This window comes from Uranotaenia lowii, chromosome 3 (assembly GCF_029784155.1).
Source record: "Uranotaenia lowii strain MFRU-FL chromosome 3, ASM2978415v1, whole genome shotgun sequence".
Taxonomy (NCBI): domain Eukaryota; kingdom Metazoa; phylum Arthropoda; class Insecta; order Diptera; family Culicidae; genus Uranotaenia; species Uranotaenia lowii.
The window spans coordinates 237,009,700-237,029,243 of NC_073693.1; the positions used below are offsets into that span (position 1 = coordinate 237,009,700).

Consider the following 19,544-nt stretch of genomic DNA (forward strand, 5'->3'; position numbering starts at 1 on the left):
TTTGTGTTCTATACTTATTCGGTCTTAACTTTATTCTTTGTGAAGGAAATAGCTTCTGTATTCAGTTCTTTGATTTAAGCAACAAAAATAAACCAACATAACTAACGATAAATATAGCCAATAATAAAATAACCAAACTGAAACACAATCTTTTTAATGTGAATTAGGAAATGCAAAGTTGAAACCAAAATCTTAAAAAAATCTTCTATAACACAACATAATATAGCGAATAATTGGGGTTGCAAGTTGTGGGTTTTGCCTTCGATTTTAATTGAAAAAAAAAATCAGATACCAAAGTTTTTCAAATAATTTGTAGTGTTGTAGATGTTTTTCAATTTTAAATTACAATTAAAAACTTGAGAATTAAAATTAGAAAAATATAAGTAGCAACGAAAATTTGATGTTTCGGAAATTCTTTATGAATAACTTTAGAATAATTTTTGTTCATCTGCGGAATCATTATGTCGAATACCTCAGCTTACCTTTTTTAATGAAATATCTTGAAGATTTGCATATGATCATTAATTTTTCAAAAAAAAAAAAAAAATAAAACGAAATCAAAAATCTTAACCTAGAAAACAAAATTTAAACCTGAAGCTTAGTTCTTTTTGAAATGGGATGGTTACGAATGCGTGTATCTTAAAAACCTTTCGTTTCATCATAATACTTTCTATGGAGGAAACGAAGGTAATCTTATGATAATTCATGAAAAAAAATGAAATTTTTTGTTATTGTTTTTTGGTAAGAATAAATTTAACTTTATTCTTGGAACTTCTCATCGGTCAGCGCACACTTTTTGCAGTCATGATATTGATCAGTTTTTCAAACTCATTCTTCGTCTTATCTGTATTTTAGGTGGCTACATCGTCCTCTTTCAATTTCTGCTACTTTTCGGACCAATACTTTCCATTTAAAAGAAACTGAGGGTAATTTAGTGGACACAGCGGTTTCGAAATTTACAAATTTGATTATTTTTGAGCCACTTTTTGAACGTTCTTAATGGGATTTCTGCTGGCAAAATCTGGAAATAACGGAGTTTAACCATCATAAAATTGAATTTGAAGTATAATCGGATTGTAAAGAACGTAGGTTAGGGAGGGTACAGAAAAGATAACTCTTTTAAGGCTTTTAAAAACAGCAAAAACCATAGTTCTCGTTTTGAAAATTGTTGTTTTTTTTTCACAGGAGCAGAATTTTTGCAAATCATTATATTTTATTCAAAATAACAAGCAAATATAGACTTAAATATACTCGGAAACTTGCCATCAACCGAAATGGTATAGGATTCAAACGCTGGAATTTGTTTAAAATAGGGTATTTCATGAGTTTTTTCGTTCATCAGAAATCATCTTTCCCATAGCCTCGGTATCGGCTATACAGCTTACGAGCTGTGGAATTAGCAAAAATTTGTTTTTTGAGGTTAGGTTTGAATGACTCATCACCAGGCAACAAAAGGCGGAGAAAAATTTTGTTTTGAAAATTTCAGCGATCCTCCCTTAGTTTTTCGCTTATTGAAAATTAAAAATGCTGGTATGAGACTTGACTTCTCAGATGACCCTTTGCCGAAGTTGCCGATCATATGCTTCACTCCAATGCTTGATTTGAACTTTGTGGACATTTTTTATAGTATTTGCATACTTTTCCACCACTCTCACACAGTAATTTTTCGAATAATCAACGGTTTTGTCAGCAATCAATTTGATAATGATGGATTTTGAAGGAAACTGTGCAAAATTATGTTTTCCTTTTTCTCTTGCATCGTGAATATCTCAAAAACGCGCGAATTTTAAATTTTGAAAAAAAAAATAGGTCGAGTAGTACTTACTACAAGCAACAAAATGCTGTCAACATTTTGAATGTACGATCACTAGTAAACGAGCAACTAGCAAAAGAAAGTGTCGCATTTCTAAAAGAACTAAGCTTTACTACTAGATTGATTTAAAGGCAATGATTTTGACTTTTGATTACTTCCAAATTAAAAAAAAAAGCTGTTTATTTAAATCGTCAAATTTTTTAACAACCAAGCAACTAAAAATGATTGTTTTATATTTTGTGGATTAAAACTTTTCTTTTTTGAACGTTTCTCAAAATCAACATGCTTTAAAAACTATTCAGTACGGTTTATCACGTTTTCTGAAAAGTCATTCCGAAACCATTTTCCATTATATTAAAATACATTCTAAAATGTAGATAGCTCCTAATTTTTTTTTTGGTTTATAATCATTTTCTGGATCATAATTGTCATTTAACTGATCTTGTATTTTCTAAATTAATCTTTAAGTATCTTAAATCGTCACATGGATTCTAGAAACGTTTATTTTAATCGAAATTAATATTTCAACATCACATTGTGACGACATTGTTGATGTTGTCAGTAGTATGTCCTTTATTATTTGTGCTTGGATAGCCGTTCTAAAATATTTAACCTCAAGTACGTATTTTATATTAGTTAATTGGATCATAACATGGGGTTAAAGTTCTTGGAAGGAGATTGCCGTTTTTCTGTGAAGAAGTAATTATTCTCGCTTAGGCTTGGATTTGCTATAGAAATTCAGTATAATACGATTTTACAAGATTATCAAAAACATATTAAGGAGCCTTTGAACCCAAAGAGCCTGTTTTTAGGAGACACGCTTCAAAGATTCCGAGTTGGCCAATTCACGCATATTTTTTCTTAATTGTTGACTTTCAATTTTATGGTGAAGGTGGTGGTTAATTTTATGTTTAGGAATATGAAATTTCGCTGAATCAAAAAATTATTTTTTGATGCCATTTGTGGTGAATCTTTTTGAAAAATAAAAAGATAGTGACCGTTCAGTTTTCCATTAAAAAAAAAACAATGTTATGAGGAAGAATATCATGAGCTAAAATCAATTCTTCAACTTTTTCGAATACATTTTTTTTAATCTAACTGATGAAACGAAGCATATCTACTCCCCAAGAAATAATGGATTAATCATTTAGGCTCACAGGAACAATTTTTTAAGCAATTTTTTAAGTTACGCTATGTTCACGGTTTCACCATTTTCAATAATTTCACAATGAACGTGTTAAAATTGAAAAACTACTGTTTTCAAAGAATTGAGCAGCGCAAATTAAATGTTAATCTTCATTTCAGGAAAAAATTAAATTCAGTACCATTGATCTCAAACTTAGAAAGGTTGAAAAAATTAACCTTATGCATTTTAAAAATTTAGAACAAAACTAAGAATATTTCAGAATTACTATTGTTCATTAATTTAAAAAAAAAACTCGATTCGATTAATTTTTATAAATATTCATAATCTTTTTTCTGATTTGAATGCTAAAAAGTATTGAGCTCAATGATCTTTAAAAAAAACTTGGCATTTGGAATTGTTATATTTATTAATTATTTTTTTAAATATTCCCTTTTGAAAATGTTCTTTTGTGATTTTGATGTTTTATTTAGATATCTTTAAAAAAATTTTTCGCCTTGACAGTCTTTACTTAATTTTCAAGTTGAATTTGAATCGTTTTGAAACTTTTGATAATTTCGTAGAGAATAATTTTACATGTAGATTTAATTTATCTACAAGTAAAAATTACGGTGATTAACCCTTCATAAAAAAATAATTTTACAGTTTGGCAAAAAACTGGCCTTTTATAATATTTTAGAATTAAAAAGTTTGATTTTCAATCTTCATAATTTAGTAGTAAAAAACAATTAAACAATTAAAAACAATAAATACTTGATCGAATATGAAGGGTCAAAACATTAAAACTGAAACTTCAATGCACCTTTTATGCAACATCTTCTTAAAGGCAATCCTGTGTCTGCTTTGCTCTTCCTAATAAACTTATAAGATCACATCTGGAGTTTTCAGGAGAATTTCAAGCGATTTGTTGAATGTTTCAAACTTTTCTGTCAAATTTTTTGGGATTAATTACATCGGCAGACTGTTTATTTCCGTTTTTGCCAGTCATGGAAAATAAATGCTGCAAAATTTCAAGCACCCAAAGGACAAAAGATTATTTTGGAACCCTAATTTACCCTTTAAAAAAAACAATAAAAATCCTCATTAAATGCGCTCACTCATGACATTTCATCGTGAAGTTTAATTACTTCTAACTACTGGTCTTAAAACAATTTCTGGTTTTTTCGAGAGGCTGGCGAATTTTATTCTGACCTCGAGAGCAGTGGTTCAATTCCCAAAAGGTATGTAGCTTTGTTATTAAATGTGTAAAAATCTTAACCTTGAATTTAATAGAATAAGCATAGATCAGCTCTTCTAATCTGTCATCTGATTGTTAGAGCAATCTGGCAACGGTTTTTTTTTGGCGCGTAGAAAGTTTTGGATGTTCCCATAGGGGCTGAATAGGATTTTTTTCATCCACTGAAATGAACTTCCAAGTTCGTTTATGAACTTTAATTTTGGGCTGATTACCATTCCCTATAGACAGCAAAGAAAGCTGATTTAGCTTCTATGAACCCTTTTTAAGGGAATTCTTGTTGCTTGGGTATGCATTCTTGTTCCGAAATTTTCAAGAACCGAGTAAGAATTCTTACTGAAACCGCTCTCATATTTTTGGAAACACTCTAAGCATTACTGAATGTTTTATTATCCACCCTTGAATTCCAGAAAAAAAGTTTTTTTAATAAAAAAAAATTACGCAAAAATACTTGAAAGTTTTTCTATTTCCCATACATCTCCATAGAAATAGTTAAACAAAAAGGTTTATAACTTTTTCGCTTAGTTCACAACTACTGATTGTCTTCTCAAAAGTTTTTTCCATGCTTAAAATTTTTACAACAATAAATTTTTAAGATTTAAATAATGCTGTCAAAATTGAGATTTCAGGGTCGCCTTGGAGCTGTTCAATTAAAATGAAATTCTGCACAGTGAGTTATTTTGATGGAAAGATCTGTCGGAGCAGTGAAATTTTTATTTGTTAATTTTAAATTGCAGTTTAACAAACCTTTTGTATTGAAACTCAAATTTTGACTCTCAAAAACTTTCACAAGTCCTTAGAATGAGTTTTTTAAGAAGTGTAAATCAATAAGTTTAGATCATTTTAACTTCAAAATTCATTCATTATAAACTAATTAAATTCATCAATAAGCTGGTAGTTGACAAAAACATCACATCGCTAATCACTTTGATTCTAAAAAATCGTTTATGTAATGATAAATTTTATTATTTTTTTCTATTTTAAAGGGATCAAAAAGTCATCGAGGTCATTCTTCCTAGCAAAATTTTTATACTGATATGAAATATTCTATGTAAACAAAAATAGATTTCAAAAGGTTAAAAAAAATCACATTTTCCGATATGCGATGAATTAAAGAGCTTATTTTGATTAACTCATATGCTCTTAATCCAAATATGCTTATTTTTTTTTATCAGCTTTTGGTTTTGAAATAACTTTGGACATATTTTAAAAATCATTAACGGAAGCTCTGCACTTTTGTTTTTGAAACTGTAAAACATTTGAAAAATTGCAAAATAAAATTTTAAAATCACTGTTCAACTTTCCCGAGAACTGCAATATATTTTTAACTTCTGCGAAAAAAATTATAGAACTTTTTGTACGTTTTTCCTCATGCTAAAAAAATCGTTTGGTAGTCCATAACCAATTTGTTAAATGAATTGAAAGCTTTATTTTTTTCAGTATTGTGAGAAAAACTATTGTTATGAAATCTTTTCAGATTTATAAAAATAAGTTAAAAACTTATTTTTCAGGTCATTGCATCTCAGAATTAGATTATCAAGGTTTAATATTGTTTGATTTAACGGATTATAATAAGCAAATTCAATAAAAGTTTTTGTCTCTCTTGTAGGTTTTTAGGTTCATCATTTACTAATATATGATTTTACTCAAATTTGAATCATTTTTAAACTTATGAACGCCAAATCATAAAAAAACTAGATGTGGCAGCCTTTAATCTGAACCGATGATTGCACTTTTTGTCCTTTCAAGGATCCAATATTGCAATGGAGGGTGACAGAATACTCAGAGCTTAAAATTTCATTTTTAAATACCTACCCAGGAAAATTTGTAAACTTTTCACGTATTTTTGTTAATTTCTTATTGATTATTCTGTTTCTTTTCTACTTTTTTAATAATCATGAAAGCATATTTCTCAACACACACTTCACCAGTATTAGGTTTACATGATTGATTATACATGTTGTTATATAAATATTGAGAACTTCAAAAATGAACTTTTTTATCTTTTCATTTTGACAAAATTTAATATTTTTTTCTCTTAATAAAATCTAGTAAAATCATCAACTTGGTTTGTATTTTCAATAAATTTTTTTATGTTCAAAATGAAGATTTTCTTCCTCATCGAAAGATCGTGATAAATTGATTTTTTTCCAAATTTATGATATTCATGTATTTTTCAATCAACCATTCAATTGAAATTGAAGTAAAGTAATGTAAATGACGAAGATTATTAATTTACTATTTTTATCATTTATTGAATCAATTTTCAATCTTTATTTATTTATGATTTGACCTGAAATTTTAACAGAATTTGGATGACATTCCTTTTTTTTATTTCATTTTATATTTTATGTAGGTTTTCTATTTCTGTGCACTAATTTGTTGTTGCATACCAGCTTTTGTCTTATTTGTTGAAAATATTTGAAAATTTGGATTATTTCTGGATTTTTGGAGGATTTCAAATTTATAATTTGTAAAAATAATTAACATGATTGATTCTTCAATGCAAGAAGTTGTAAATCTGTATTTTGGAATTGTGGGTTAAAGTTTTAGTTCACGAATTGAGCAAACTTTACTTGTCTGCGAGATTATAAAAATTGCAAGTACAGACTTGTATCAACTTTTATAATCGTAGACTTCAGAAATTGAATGGATCTCGTGCTTTAATCGAATCTTCAATTTATTTTTTCCTCTAGCATGGTACTTATTTAATTTTGAGCAAGTTTCAATAAAACTGCATTTTTTAGACATTTTAATTAACATGAGAGACAGAAAATTATTAAAGATCAAAATAATATTATCTGTTTTATGATTTTGGTCTAAGTTTGAAAAATAAGAAATTTTTCTATGATAAATATATTCAGGCTGTGCTGGAATTATCACGTTTACAAGTGTGTGAATAATAAAACTTAAGTTTAATTCACAATGAATTAAGAGTAAATTGGAAAAAAATCTGATGTTTGAATGTGAAAAAAATCATAGTTTTCTGAAACAGATACATTGGATTTTGTGCTATAAAAACAAATAATGAAATCACTCCTCAACAAACGTCAATCAAAGATAATCTATTCACTCGACCATTTCCAGTCATCAAAACGAAAAAAAAGGATTGAACAACTCAATGCTGAACTGAATGGAATGATCACATTAAAGAAAATGGCAGCAGCAAAATCCCGTCTTTCTGGGTGAAGACATTCGCCGAGCGCGCACGCGGAAAGCTTTCACGCGAATGGAAAATAAAGAATCTAATTTGTAGGAAAGTTCACTTTTCCACCACAAGTTTTCCGCAAGGATGAGTTCGTTTCACAGCGGTCTTTTTTTTCTTTTCTTTTTCCTATGTCCACCTTCTACGTAGGACAATTTCATTGGTTCATTTTCTATCACGTTCAAATTTGTTGGGGAGGAGGTTTCTTTTTCTGAAAATTCTCGGGAAACAGGGAAGGAAATGTAGGAATTGGAAATTGAGCGTTCTCGCTTTTCCTTTTTTTCCCGGTTTTGATTGCACGCCCCGGATTGGGGACTTTTCAACAAATGGCAAAGTAATAAGCTTGTTGGATTTACTTGTTTGAGATTCATTCGATTGAAGGGTGAAAAAAGTTGTCTCGACCCATATCTTCACCAATAGTTGTCATAAAATGGGACTGTCTCCTCTCTTTGGTAAATGGAATTGAAAACTGTGCAAAGATTTGAAAAAGATTTTTCCGGTTCTTGATTCAGCTTAGATTGGAAAACTCATAAAAGAGGTAGTGTGAACTGAAGATTTAATCCTAACAAATGACCATAAACAGTAATTACACTAGTTTACAGCATTTTTGAACTCAGTAAACTGAAGGTCATTTCCAATGTGAAATCGGGCGCTGAATCCGAAAATGAAATTCAAAAAAATCTCAGTAGAACCGTTTTTGAGTTATGCTCCAAATGTGAAATTTCAAAAAAATTAAAAAAGTTCTTATACTTAGATTAAAATATCTCAGACGGCATAACAGTAATTTGAAATCTCTCTTTTGCATATTGAAGGTGAATAAATTTTCTATCGATCATCTGAACACTGTTTTTGCGTTTGACCAATAGTATTGTTGATATTAGTGACTTAATGAGAAAAAAATTTATAAAAAACGCATTTTTTTAGAGAAAATTTTGTTTCAACGAAATTTTTAGACTCGATGGTAGCATTTAAAAAATCTGATTTTCTTTTGCGCTTAAATGTCAATTCAAAACAAAGATTTCAAGTGGCTATTTATCAAAATCGGTTGAAAATTGAAGAAGTTATGGCTACTTTACCATAACTGTAATTTTTGCAGTTTTTAATAATTTAACGAACCGCAGTATACTTATCATAGTATAGGTAGAATGAAACATGATAAATCTCACTCGCTCCAAGTCAAAATTATTTATTAGCTTACCAGAAGGTCACATGCCAAATTTCAGGAAAATCTGACCATAGGGAGGGGTTGCTTGAGTCTCAAACGTGAATAAAATTTTGAGGTATTTTGCCCGGAAGGAACGAAAAATACTGGTTTTTCGTCAATAACTTTTTTCATCACTGGCTGATTGTTTTTTATGTTTGATTTTCTTATAGCCTAAGTTGAGACAAATATTTCACCCGAAGACTGTAACTCGATTGGTTTTGAAACAGAAAAGTTATTGCGGTTCAAAGGCCGCAAATTTTGTCCAACGCGCAATGAGTACTTTTTACGCATTTCTTTTTATACGACAATTTTTGACCAAAATACAATCTTTGAACCGCAATAACTTTTCTGTTTCAAATCCAATCAAGTTACAGTCTTCGGGTGAAATATTTGTCTCAACTTAGGCTTTAAGAAAATCAACCATAAAAAACAATCAGCTAGTGATGAAAAGAGTTATTGATGAAAAACCAGTATTTTTCGTTCCTTCCAGGCAAAATACCTCAAAATTTTATTCACGTTTGAGACTTAAGCAACCCCTCCCTATAGTCAGATCTTCCTGAAACTTGGCATGTGACCTTCTGGTAAGCTAATAAACAATTTTGACTTGGAGCGAGTGAGATTTATCATGTTTCATTCTACCTATACTATGATAAGTATACTGCGGTTCGTTAAATTATTAAAAACTGCAAAAATTACAGTTATGGTAAAGTAGCCATAACTTCTTCAATTTTCAACCGATTGTGATAAATAACCACTTGAAATCTTTGTTTTGAATTGACATTTAAGCGCAAAAGAAAATCAGATTTTTTAAATGCTACCATCGAGTCTAAAACTTTCGTTGAAACAAAATTTTCTCTAAAAAAATGCGTTTTTTATAATTTTTTTTCTCATTAAGTCACTAATATCAACAATACTATTGGTCAAACGCAAAAACAGTGTTCAGATGATCGATAGAAAATTTATTCACCTTCAATATGCAAAAGAGATATTTCAAATTACTGTTATGCCGTCTGAGATATTTTAATCTAAGTATAAGAACTTTTTTAATTTTTTCGAAATTTCACATTTGGAGCATAACTCAAAAACGGTTCTACTGAGATTTTTTTGAATTTCATTTTCGGATTCAGCGCCCGATTTCACATTAAAAATGTTGGTCAGTTAATCAAGTTCACGATTTTTTTTAAATTTTGTAAACTAGTGTTATTATTTTGAAACTGGTTCAGAATAACTAAAGTGTATTGAATGCCTATTAAATTTTAGAAAGCCAGATGTATCATTTGAAAATTCAACTTACCAGAACCGGACTGATAACGAGTTCTGCTCGACTTTTATCCCGCATCGGTTTGAAGTTGGCTCGATCTCCCAGAATGTTGCCGTCCCTCCAATGCGAGGGCGTCTCTTTGTTGCTTTCTGTCCTCGTGTCGTAGCTAGAAAAAGGTTTAAAAAAAAGAGAAGAGGAAAAAAATCACATTAAACAAGCTTTGAAAAGAGACATATTTGATGATGGATTAAATTTTCAAAGCATCTAAATTCTCATGACATTTTTTTTTCTCCCGAACCCTGGAAAACAGCCCAAAAACTCCACTGGGTTCCCCATTAATAGGATACAGAAATATTTCCGACGAAAATACAACCGAAACGAATGCACGCACACATACATACATCCACATTCAGCACACAAACATAAACCCGGTCCTCTGAATAAATAGTAGCTTTGATGTGACTTTTTATTTATCGACATGTTTGTTCCTCGAAATTTCACCCACACATGGTTGGATGTTCTCATGTTCTTCCAATATGGTTATGCACCGTGAGTTTCAATCACATGCTAGGCTGCAGAGAGATCCGTTTTGGGTTGGCTGAAGGATACCCTCCTACACACATTCTAAATGTCGTTCTAAATTTTGAGCATTCAAATCTAATTGTAATTTATTGAAAATATTCTTGTTTTTTTTTTAATTCTAGACAAGCTAACCCGGTGTGTTTTGCTGCCTCTGCCAAATAAAATGAAACGTGTTAAAATTATTTTCTATTAAAAAAACCTTATTTTTGTTTAAATTTCATCATTAATTGGCAGCGAACCATTTTCAATGAAAGCTGAGCATATGCTTTAATGAATTGAGTCTCCCGTTACTTTTAAGTTTTAGGGATAAAAGAGCCACCTTTTCCAAAAAATAGAAGATTTTCAATACAAAATATAATCTCATTAGATTGAAAATGCCCTTTTTGAAAATAAGAAGAATAGGTTTACAACAATAATCAATGCAGGAAAGTATTTCAATTATTCAAAAAGTGTACAAAACTTTATGAAAAATACATCAAAGATTTTCGTTATTGATAATATTTCGATAATTGACCGTGATTTTGGTTTTTAATTTAATTTTTTACGGCCATATCGGTGAATATTACGTTCTCTTAGTAAGAACATTTTAAGATTTGAAAAACGAAAGATGGTGGACAGAAGTTTAGAAGAAAATGACAAGTGTTGAAAATAAGTGTAACGAGTTTTTTAAGAAGCATTTTATTTACATACTTGACATTTGTTCAATCACGGAACAAGTTTTTAGAAGTGATGTAGAACCGGATAGAGTTTGAGTCCAACACACAAATTCAGTATGTGGTGGAAATACTTCTTAAAAATCTCCACTGTAAAATTTTTTAGATTGAATTTGAATTAAAGCCCTCCGTCGTATATTTTTTTTCAGAAAATGCGAAAGTTGAAATGATCTCTAAATTAAAAAAAATACTGTGTAAATACATTCAATGTTTTATCGTTTTTTTCCAGTGAAAGTTTAAAAATCTGTTATATTTTGATTTATTTGTAACTTTCATCCGAAGACCACTCAGAAATTGATACAGGATAATTTACCAAAAATCATCTTATCAAGTCAAAAAAGTTTTCGAACCAAAATTTAAGGAAAATCTTTTTAAACTAATTGGGTTGATGCAAAACTTCATATATGTTTTATGTTGATGGTTTTCTATTACCAAAAATTGAAAGAGCCAGCAATATAAAAAATCATCTTATTAAGAGGCATCCATAAATTACGTTACGCAAAACTGCACTTTTTTACACCCTTCCCCGCTTGTCAAAAATTGGAACGTTGCCAGTTGCTACTTAGCCCAATATGAAAATAATATCTCCCTCCACTTAATTCCTTTATCAACAACTCGAAAAAAAATTAACATAAAATTTTTAAAAAGATTTCAAATAAGTTCAGAGTTATTTGAAAATTTGTCAAGATATTAAGAAATGTTTACACACTCAGCTGGGAGTCAAAATATACAAAAAAAAAGTAAAAAGGATTATCTAATATATCTGATGTATTTCACATTACATTGCAGATTTAACTGCGGCCAGGCCAACCTTGTGGTTAAACCGCAAAAGATATTAAAACAAGAGGAGGAAATTCTCTGTAGAACGCTTCATATTCAAATGCATATGTACATGATTTAAGAATTTGAACGCAAACTTTTATTCTATTGAATAATTCAATGTTAAAACAGAAAAATATGGTTAAATCTCACCAATAAATCATTATAATAATCGACCGTTAACCTCTTCCACGAGTTCGAATCCGTGAGCTAGGATTGGTAATTTTTCAAAACATTTCCTACGAGTGTACTCACTATCAAAAATTTATCACCAATTACTCTCAACTGAATGAGAGATTTGGAATCTTCTTTAGAGGAATTAATATCGTAGATGATGCAGACTGCTGTGCTCGTAACATAATATCTACCTATAACACTTTGTTCTAATCTTGTTAAAAAAAAGTGCAAAAAACTGTAAAAATTGTCCGTACATAAGTTCGATCTTTGGACCTTTATCAGAATAAAACATAATTATCTTAAAAGAGTAAAAAAAACATCTGGAAAATCTACTTTTAAAAGAAATGCTAAACCACATTTCCAAAAAAGTAGACCTTTGCAAAAGGAATTGTAAAAGATCCTACTACGAAAATATTCTAAGTTACACGCCAGCTTCAAAATATTGGAAAAATGTCAACTTAATACTCGGAAGATCCCAAAACAAATATGAAATTAACCTAAGAGCGGGTAACTCCATTCTAGAAAACCAACATGTAGTATGTAAGACCTTTAACAATTATTTCACCAGTATCGGAATATCTCTTGCAAACAAAATTACCATGGACTCAAGTTTTTACACCTACAGGTATATTGGTTTTCAACTCTTTTTGCGGCCCGCGTCAGTGAATGAGGTCACATTAGTCATTGAATCGTTGAATAACAAAAAAAGCAGTGGCCCCGACATCACAAGTGCTTAAACATAATTGTATACATTCCGCAAAAATTCTCTCGAAATGCTTCAACAACATTTTAGAGACAGGAACCTTCCCTGAATGTCTCAAGACAGCTAGAGTTTATCCAATATTTAAATCAGGAGATGTAAATAACTACCGTCCCATATCATCTTTAGGCATTTTTAGTAAGGTTTTCGAAAAGCTTTTAATAACCAGAATGAACAGCTTGCTTAACGAAAATAACGTTTTCTACAATCTTCAATATGGGTTTTAATCTGGAACAAGTACGCTTACAGCCATCTACGAATTGCTAGATTCTGTAATTGAAAAAATAGGTGCCGAAATATCGTGAGTGGGCTCTTTCTAGACCTTAAGAAGGCCTTCGACACTCTTAATCATGGTACATATATTACTAAAAAAATTGGAGTGTTATGGCATAAGAGGCCTAGCCAACACTCTTATACGCAGCTTCTTGGCTAACACGAAACAATTTGTCATATTAGGTGAGACAAAGAGCTCTCTAGAGAGGTTGGAATTGGTGTAACACAAGGCAGCAATATAGGACCTATACTGTTTTTACTATACATCAATGATCTCAGCAAATTACCGCTGCTTGGTATACCTCGTCTATTTGCTGATGATACAGCCTTATTTTATCCTGAAAACTGTCCAAATGCTGTTATTTCCAACATGGGAAAATATTTAAAACTCTTTCACAAATATTTTTCAGCATACCTCCTGACCCTCAATCTTGCTAAAACGACGTACATGATTTTTCACTCTCCAAGGAAAAAATCGAATTTAATTGCGATCTCAATCTATCCAATACAACTATAGAGAGGGTTACCAACTTCAAATATCTAGGAATAATACTAGACGAAACTTTTTCATGGCTCTGCCACATTGATCAACCACAAAAAAAAAATTTCATCCCTGAGCGGAGTCTTATGGAGGGTGAGAACTTTTGTTCCACGTCATATATTACTTAAATTTTATTTTGCTTTTGTACACTCGTTTAAACTATTTAATATCTGTTTGGGGCAGAGCGTCGTTATCATTTGTTTCTCGTCTACAAACCCTTCAAAACCGTTGTCTGAATTCCATATTCAATTTTCCTTTTTTCTATCCAACCAATTTAATTTATTCTAATCACTCTCACAATATATTACCTCTCTCCGAATTTTGTGATCTTCAAACTATAAACTTTGTTTTTGATGACTTAAACTCTGCAAACAATAATCAAAACTTAAGATTCAATGCGGGTTTGCGATATCACAATACTCGTCAATCTCACCATTTGATGCGCAGTACAAGTTCAACTAGTTTTGATCAACGTCGAATTTCCTTCATTGGTCCAACAAAATTCAACAGCCTTCCTGAAGAAATAAAAAACAGTTCCAACAGAAAAATTTTTAAGACCAAACTTATGCAGTACTACAAAGATAACCTAAACCGATGATCATCCAACCACTTATTTCAGTCCTTTTTTAATTTTCTTAGCGATAAATTTAATTTAAATTTTGTAGTTTTAGTTGTTTTCTTTGTTATGTTTTTATTTGTATAAATTATTCTTTCAAACCTTAGTTTTTTTTTATTAAATCAATAATGGATCTCTTAAAGGAATATTCTTCCACTGGGATTCATTTTTAACAAATATTGTTTTATTCCCTCATTACATATCCTCGCATTAAATAATCACTTTGAAAATTCCCAGCATTATTAAAACTTTGCTCGCGTTTTCAAGTACATTATTGACTTTTTTCTTGTTTTGCTGCCAGACATGCTGAGAACAGTTAGCGTCTATTTCCAGGGGGCTCAAATCGAGCTTTTTGGTGTGGGGGAGTGTGGTGGGCCGCTAAATAATTAAAAAAAATCACGTTTATAATCACTTGAGTTCGATTTTCGGTTACACTTTTTCCGCTTAACCTTCCTAAGCCGTTCGCAAAATTTTGAACAAATTATTTTTCGCTTGCTTTGACTAGTAAATTGATTTCGTTCCACTGGTCACATATCTTGACCAATATTTCTGACGTTAGATTCATTGTTTAGGTAATTTATTCAAGGTTTTAAATATATAAAACTTAAATCGATTTGATTTAAAGGGTGATATGGCCAAATTTGGTCAATATCAACTTGAAGTTTTTTTTTTCAATTTTGCATTTAAAAAAATCTGAACACCCCTCATTTTGAAGGTGTGTGTGTGTAGAATGTTGTTCCTATTTTGATTTTGGAATTCACGCTTCAGTTGTCAAAATGCTGTCCAAGGAAGAAGAGCAGCGTATCAAAATTTTTCTCGCGCATCGCGAAAATCCGAGCGACTCGCACGCAAAGCTGGCAAAATCGCTAAAAGTGGCCAAATCAACCGTTACAAATGTAATTAAAGTGTTTGGGGAACGTTTGTCAACAGCCAGGAAGTCTGGATTGGGGGGAAATCGAAAACCGGAAGCCGCTGAGACGACAAAGAGAGTTGCCGGTCTCTCTCTCCGAGATGCCGCAAATAAGCTGGGTGTATCGTCTACAACCGTGCATCGAGCCAAAAAACGACTTTTAAGAAGATAGTGACTCCAAATCGCGATGATAAACAAAAAACGACGGCCAAAGCGCGATCCCGGAGGCTGTACACGACGATGCTGACGAAGTTTGACTGCGTGGTAATGGACGACGAAACCTACGTCAAAGCCGACTACAAGCGGCTTCCGGGACAGGAGTTTTATTCGGCAAAAGGAAGGGGAAAGGTAGCAGATATTTTCAAGCACATGAAACTTTCAAAATTTGCGAAGAAATATCTGGTTTGGCAAGCCATCTGTACCTGTGGCATGAAAAGCAGCATTTTCATAGCTTAAATATAAGTAAAAAGACCATGGAGTGGTAAGCCGCCAACAACGTGCAGGTGGTTCCCAAGGACATGAACCCTCCCAACACGCCAGAGCTCCGCCCAATTGAGAAATACTGGGCTATTGTCAAGCGGAACCTAAAGAAGACCAAAAAAACTGCTAAGGACGAGCAGCAGTTTAAGGCAAACTGGCTTTCTGCGCTGAAGAAGGTGGACGAGGTGGCTGTACAAAATCTGATGGCAGGGCTAAGCGTAAGGCCCGGCAATTCGGATTTGGAAAAGCGGAAGCTAAACTGAATATTTTTTCTATATTTTATTCTAATTAAACTTGAAAAATAAATTTAATTTGATTTTTTAAATAAACTATTTCACCGATTTACACGCGTTTTCCCTTGACCGAATTTTGTCCGTATCACCCTTTAAGACAGACAATAGATAGTTGTAAGTTGTACAATCCTATGATCTTGTGCAAAGCGAAGTTGCCATCAAATTTTTGAAAACGCAATACAAAGTTTTATATTTTCAAGGTGAGCAAAATTTGGTCCGTAAATTGCCTCCACTTTGGTACGTACAGGCTCATATAGAATATTCTATACAACTTTTTCAGATTTTACAAAAGTGTGTTTATCTCAGAAACAACTGAAATATACAGACCAAAATATTCACTGGGCATTATTTTCAAGGATAAGGCCGTAAAATTTAATTTATAGAAAATATTGTTTTATTTTAGTTTTTCCAAAAATGAAATAATTTTTTGATTTTTGATTCTTATAATTTCAAAATAGAAAATTTTGTTGCGTAAATAGTAGCCTGTCAAATTCTTTAGATGAAAACTGTTAAATAATAGCCCCTTTGTTTTTTTAAATGGCTTAACTCGTATAGTTTTTTCATAAAACTAAACACTTGAAATAATCTCATATTAAATAAAAAATAACACTTAAACATTCAATGATTTATCGTTTTTTTTTTAAGATGAATATTTAAGAATCGGTTATACTTCGATTAACTGTAAAAAAATCTTAACCGCAAACCCCTAAAAAATTGAATAGGAAAATTTTTGCAAATTAATATTTTAGGATGATAGTCCTCTTTTGAAAAAAAAAATTGTAAAGCTTTCCAATACAATACATCATCTTAATATGTCAAAACTTGTATCTAACCTAAATTTAACGAAAATCTATTGAAAGTGATTGGATTGATACAACACTTCATAAAGGTCTCGTGTATGGTTTTCACTAACCAAAAATCCTCCCTCAAACCCCCCATCCTTCCCTCCAACTCAACAGCTGGAAAAAAAAATTAACAACAGTTTTTTTTAATTATACAAAACATAAGTTGGTTGAGGATTTTTACAAAATATTACAAAATCTCTAAACACTTAGAAAATAACTGGAGGTAAATTTAAACAAAAAAAAGTTTCCAGATTATCAATTTTAAAATTCCCTTCTGTTCTGATTCTGTCGTAGTACTCAATCATTATAACTTTCTTTAACACTCATGCTTTTCATTTGATAGTTTTACTTGCATATGCAATATAAATACTTTGTAAAATTTAGTTTAAAAAAATTATTCTTTAAATGCAGTACAGATTATAAGGAAGTAGAATCTAGAATTTTTGGGATACAAGCAGTCAAAAATATTAAAGTCTTATTAAGTTTTTGAGTTGACTTTGGTTTGCTTTCGGATTCGTCAAATATGGCTTGACATGGTGTAAAATTGGCATAACTTTAAAATAACTTCGAGCAGAACGCCATTTTTTTTGACAAAACAAATAGTTACGTAACGTTGAGAATATCTCCTAGTCTATGACACAATTCGTTTCGTTCAAGCTTACTCCTTCTGCCAACGTCACCTTATATCAAAGCAGTAAATCTTTCATATCAAATCATGACCAGTGTTCCGAATATCACTCAATTCTCATGAGAGACACTGAAACGTTTTCAACAGCGAAAGCAAAACCTAAATTGTCGGTTGGTTTATCTCCCAGTGGGGCAAAGATTGTGTTCGACAGGGCTGGTCCGAGAATCAAAGAAATAAAATTTGAAAGAGAGACGTTTCTTCTCCAGTTGGAATTCTCAACTGAGTGAGGAGCTACCTAATTTTCAGTTTCTTTTTTCAGTCAATAACTTTTCTTGCTCAATCACTCACTCACTCACTCGTTTACTGATCGATGATCGAATGCTGTCTGCCTGATACATCTTGCTTTGTTGTTGCTGTTGTTGGGGAGGATTAAAATAGTCATTCAAAGACGCAGGCAGTACGTATGAACATATGTTTCTGCCGCTTTGCCAGAAAGTACGCAGGCAGTATGAACCGATGCAAGGCCGCATTGATTGAGTTTGAGTGAGTGAGTGAGTGGATTTTCGAATTGGATCTTGTATCAGTCAGTGTCTCAATCACTTCTGATACACCAGGTAGTGAGCTTGAGAGATCGACTTAGATGCGAGTCCGCTCTCGCTTTTGAATCTTGTTTACATTGACTTCGCATTGTCGCTCTGCCGATTCTCTAGGGAACAACAGGCAGCATCAATCGGCTTTGAATGTTTCCAACTAGAAACCTATCATGAGCGTTTCTTCCGAGTGATTTTCGGAAGACAGTGCTTCAAATTCTACGATAAAAAAAACCTTAGAAATTGTTCTTGTGCATCGACTTTTAAGGAAAAATCTCTTGAAAATTCTTCTGATTAGTTTTGTCATATTATTGGTTGTTTTGTATGGGAGGCTTCCTGTACAAAAACAGAAACCTCTTTTTAATATTTCAAATAATCTTGTTACTTTAAAACTTCCAATGTGCCAAAATTGAACCAAATTCTACTTTGAAACTTGTACAGTTTCTGTCAAAATAATAAAGCTTTCTAGTGGACTCTCCTCCTTTCAACAATGACTGGAAGGCATTTTCTGACATCTGAATATGCCAATACATGTCCAGCAATATAGAAAATTGTCATATGATGTAAAACTTTGTTTTTGTAGAAAGTTTCATGAAACAGTAAAAATCTATCGACTGATCTGGTTGTGATGGATATAACACTTTAAAAGTTTTGGAAAACGAAAACGAATAAAAAAATTATTTGCACTATTTTGGATGTTGTTTTCCACTACTGACGTTTGTTGTATTTTGTGTGTTTGTTGATAGTATCATTATGTGTATTGGTTTAGAATTTTTTCGAGACTGAAATCGCCGAAAATCAATTTATTTAATTTTATTAAACTTTCTAAAATATGCATGGGTTGTATCGTATTTTATTCCAAGTAATACTGATTGTTTTATAAGATTCTCCATGCCTCTTATGAAACTTAAAATTGATCTTGTAGCTGGTTTTAAAACATAAAATGTTGCTTGGGTATGCATTTTGTATGAAAGTCTACCTCCTTCTCCTTTTACTTCTATAACCAACAAAGCCAAAACATGTAAGCATCCTGAAAAATCTTTTTTTTTTTTTCAAAATTTTATCTGATACATTTAACACTGCATTGGAATAATTACCACGGCCAGGCCAAACATGTGGTTAATACCGCAAAAGATACTGGAACATAGTGAGGAATGAAGCGTGGAGTTTCCTGCCAAACACTCATTTATATGCATTTGTACGTGATTCTAGAATTGGAACGCAAACTTTTAATCTATTGAATAACTTAAAGTTTGAACAGCAAAATATGGTTAGATCTCACCAATAAATCATCATTTTTATCGACCATTAACCTCTTCCATGAGTTCGAATCTGTAAGCTAGGATTGGTAATTTTTCAAAGCAAATCCTACGATTGTATTTATAATCACTTGAATTTGATTTCGGTTACACTTCATCCACTTAATTTTTTCACGAAGCAAAAATTTTTGACGTCC

At 31.5% G+C, this 19,544-nt stretch overlaps 1 protein-coding gene across 1 annotated transcript in view; it reads right to left on the minus strand.

Annotated features, from left to right (window-relative positions):
* LOC129753194 (hemicentin-2-like) overlaps window positions 1-19,544 on the minus strand; it is a 369,013-nt gene that overhangs the window by 79,720 nt on the left and 269,749 nt on the right. The window contains exon 4 of the mRNA XM_055748994.1: window positions 9,895-10,027. Within this exon, the coding sequence (XP_055604969.1) occupies window positions 9,895-10,027 (133 nt within the window). The remainder of the gene's footprint in view (window positions 1-9,894; window positions 10,028-19,544) is intronic.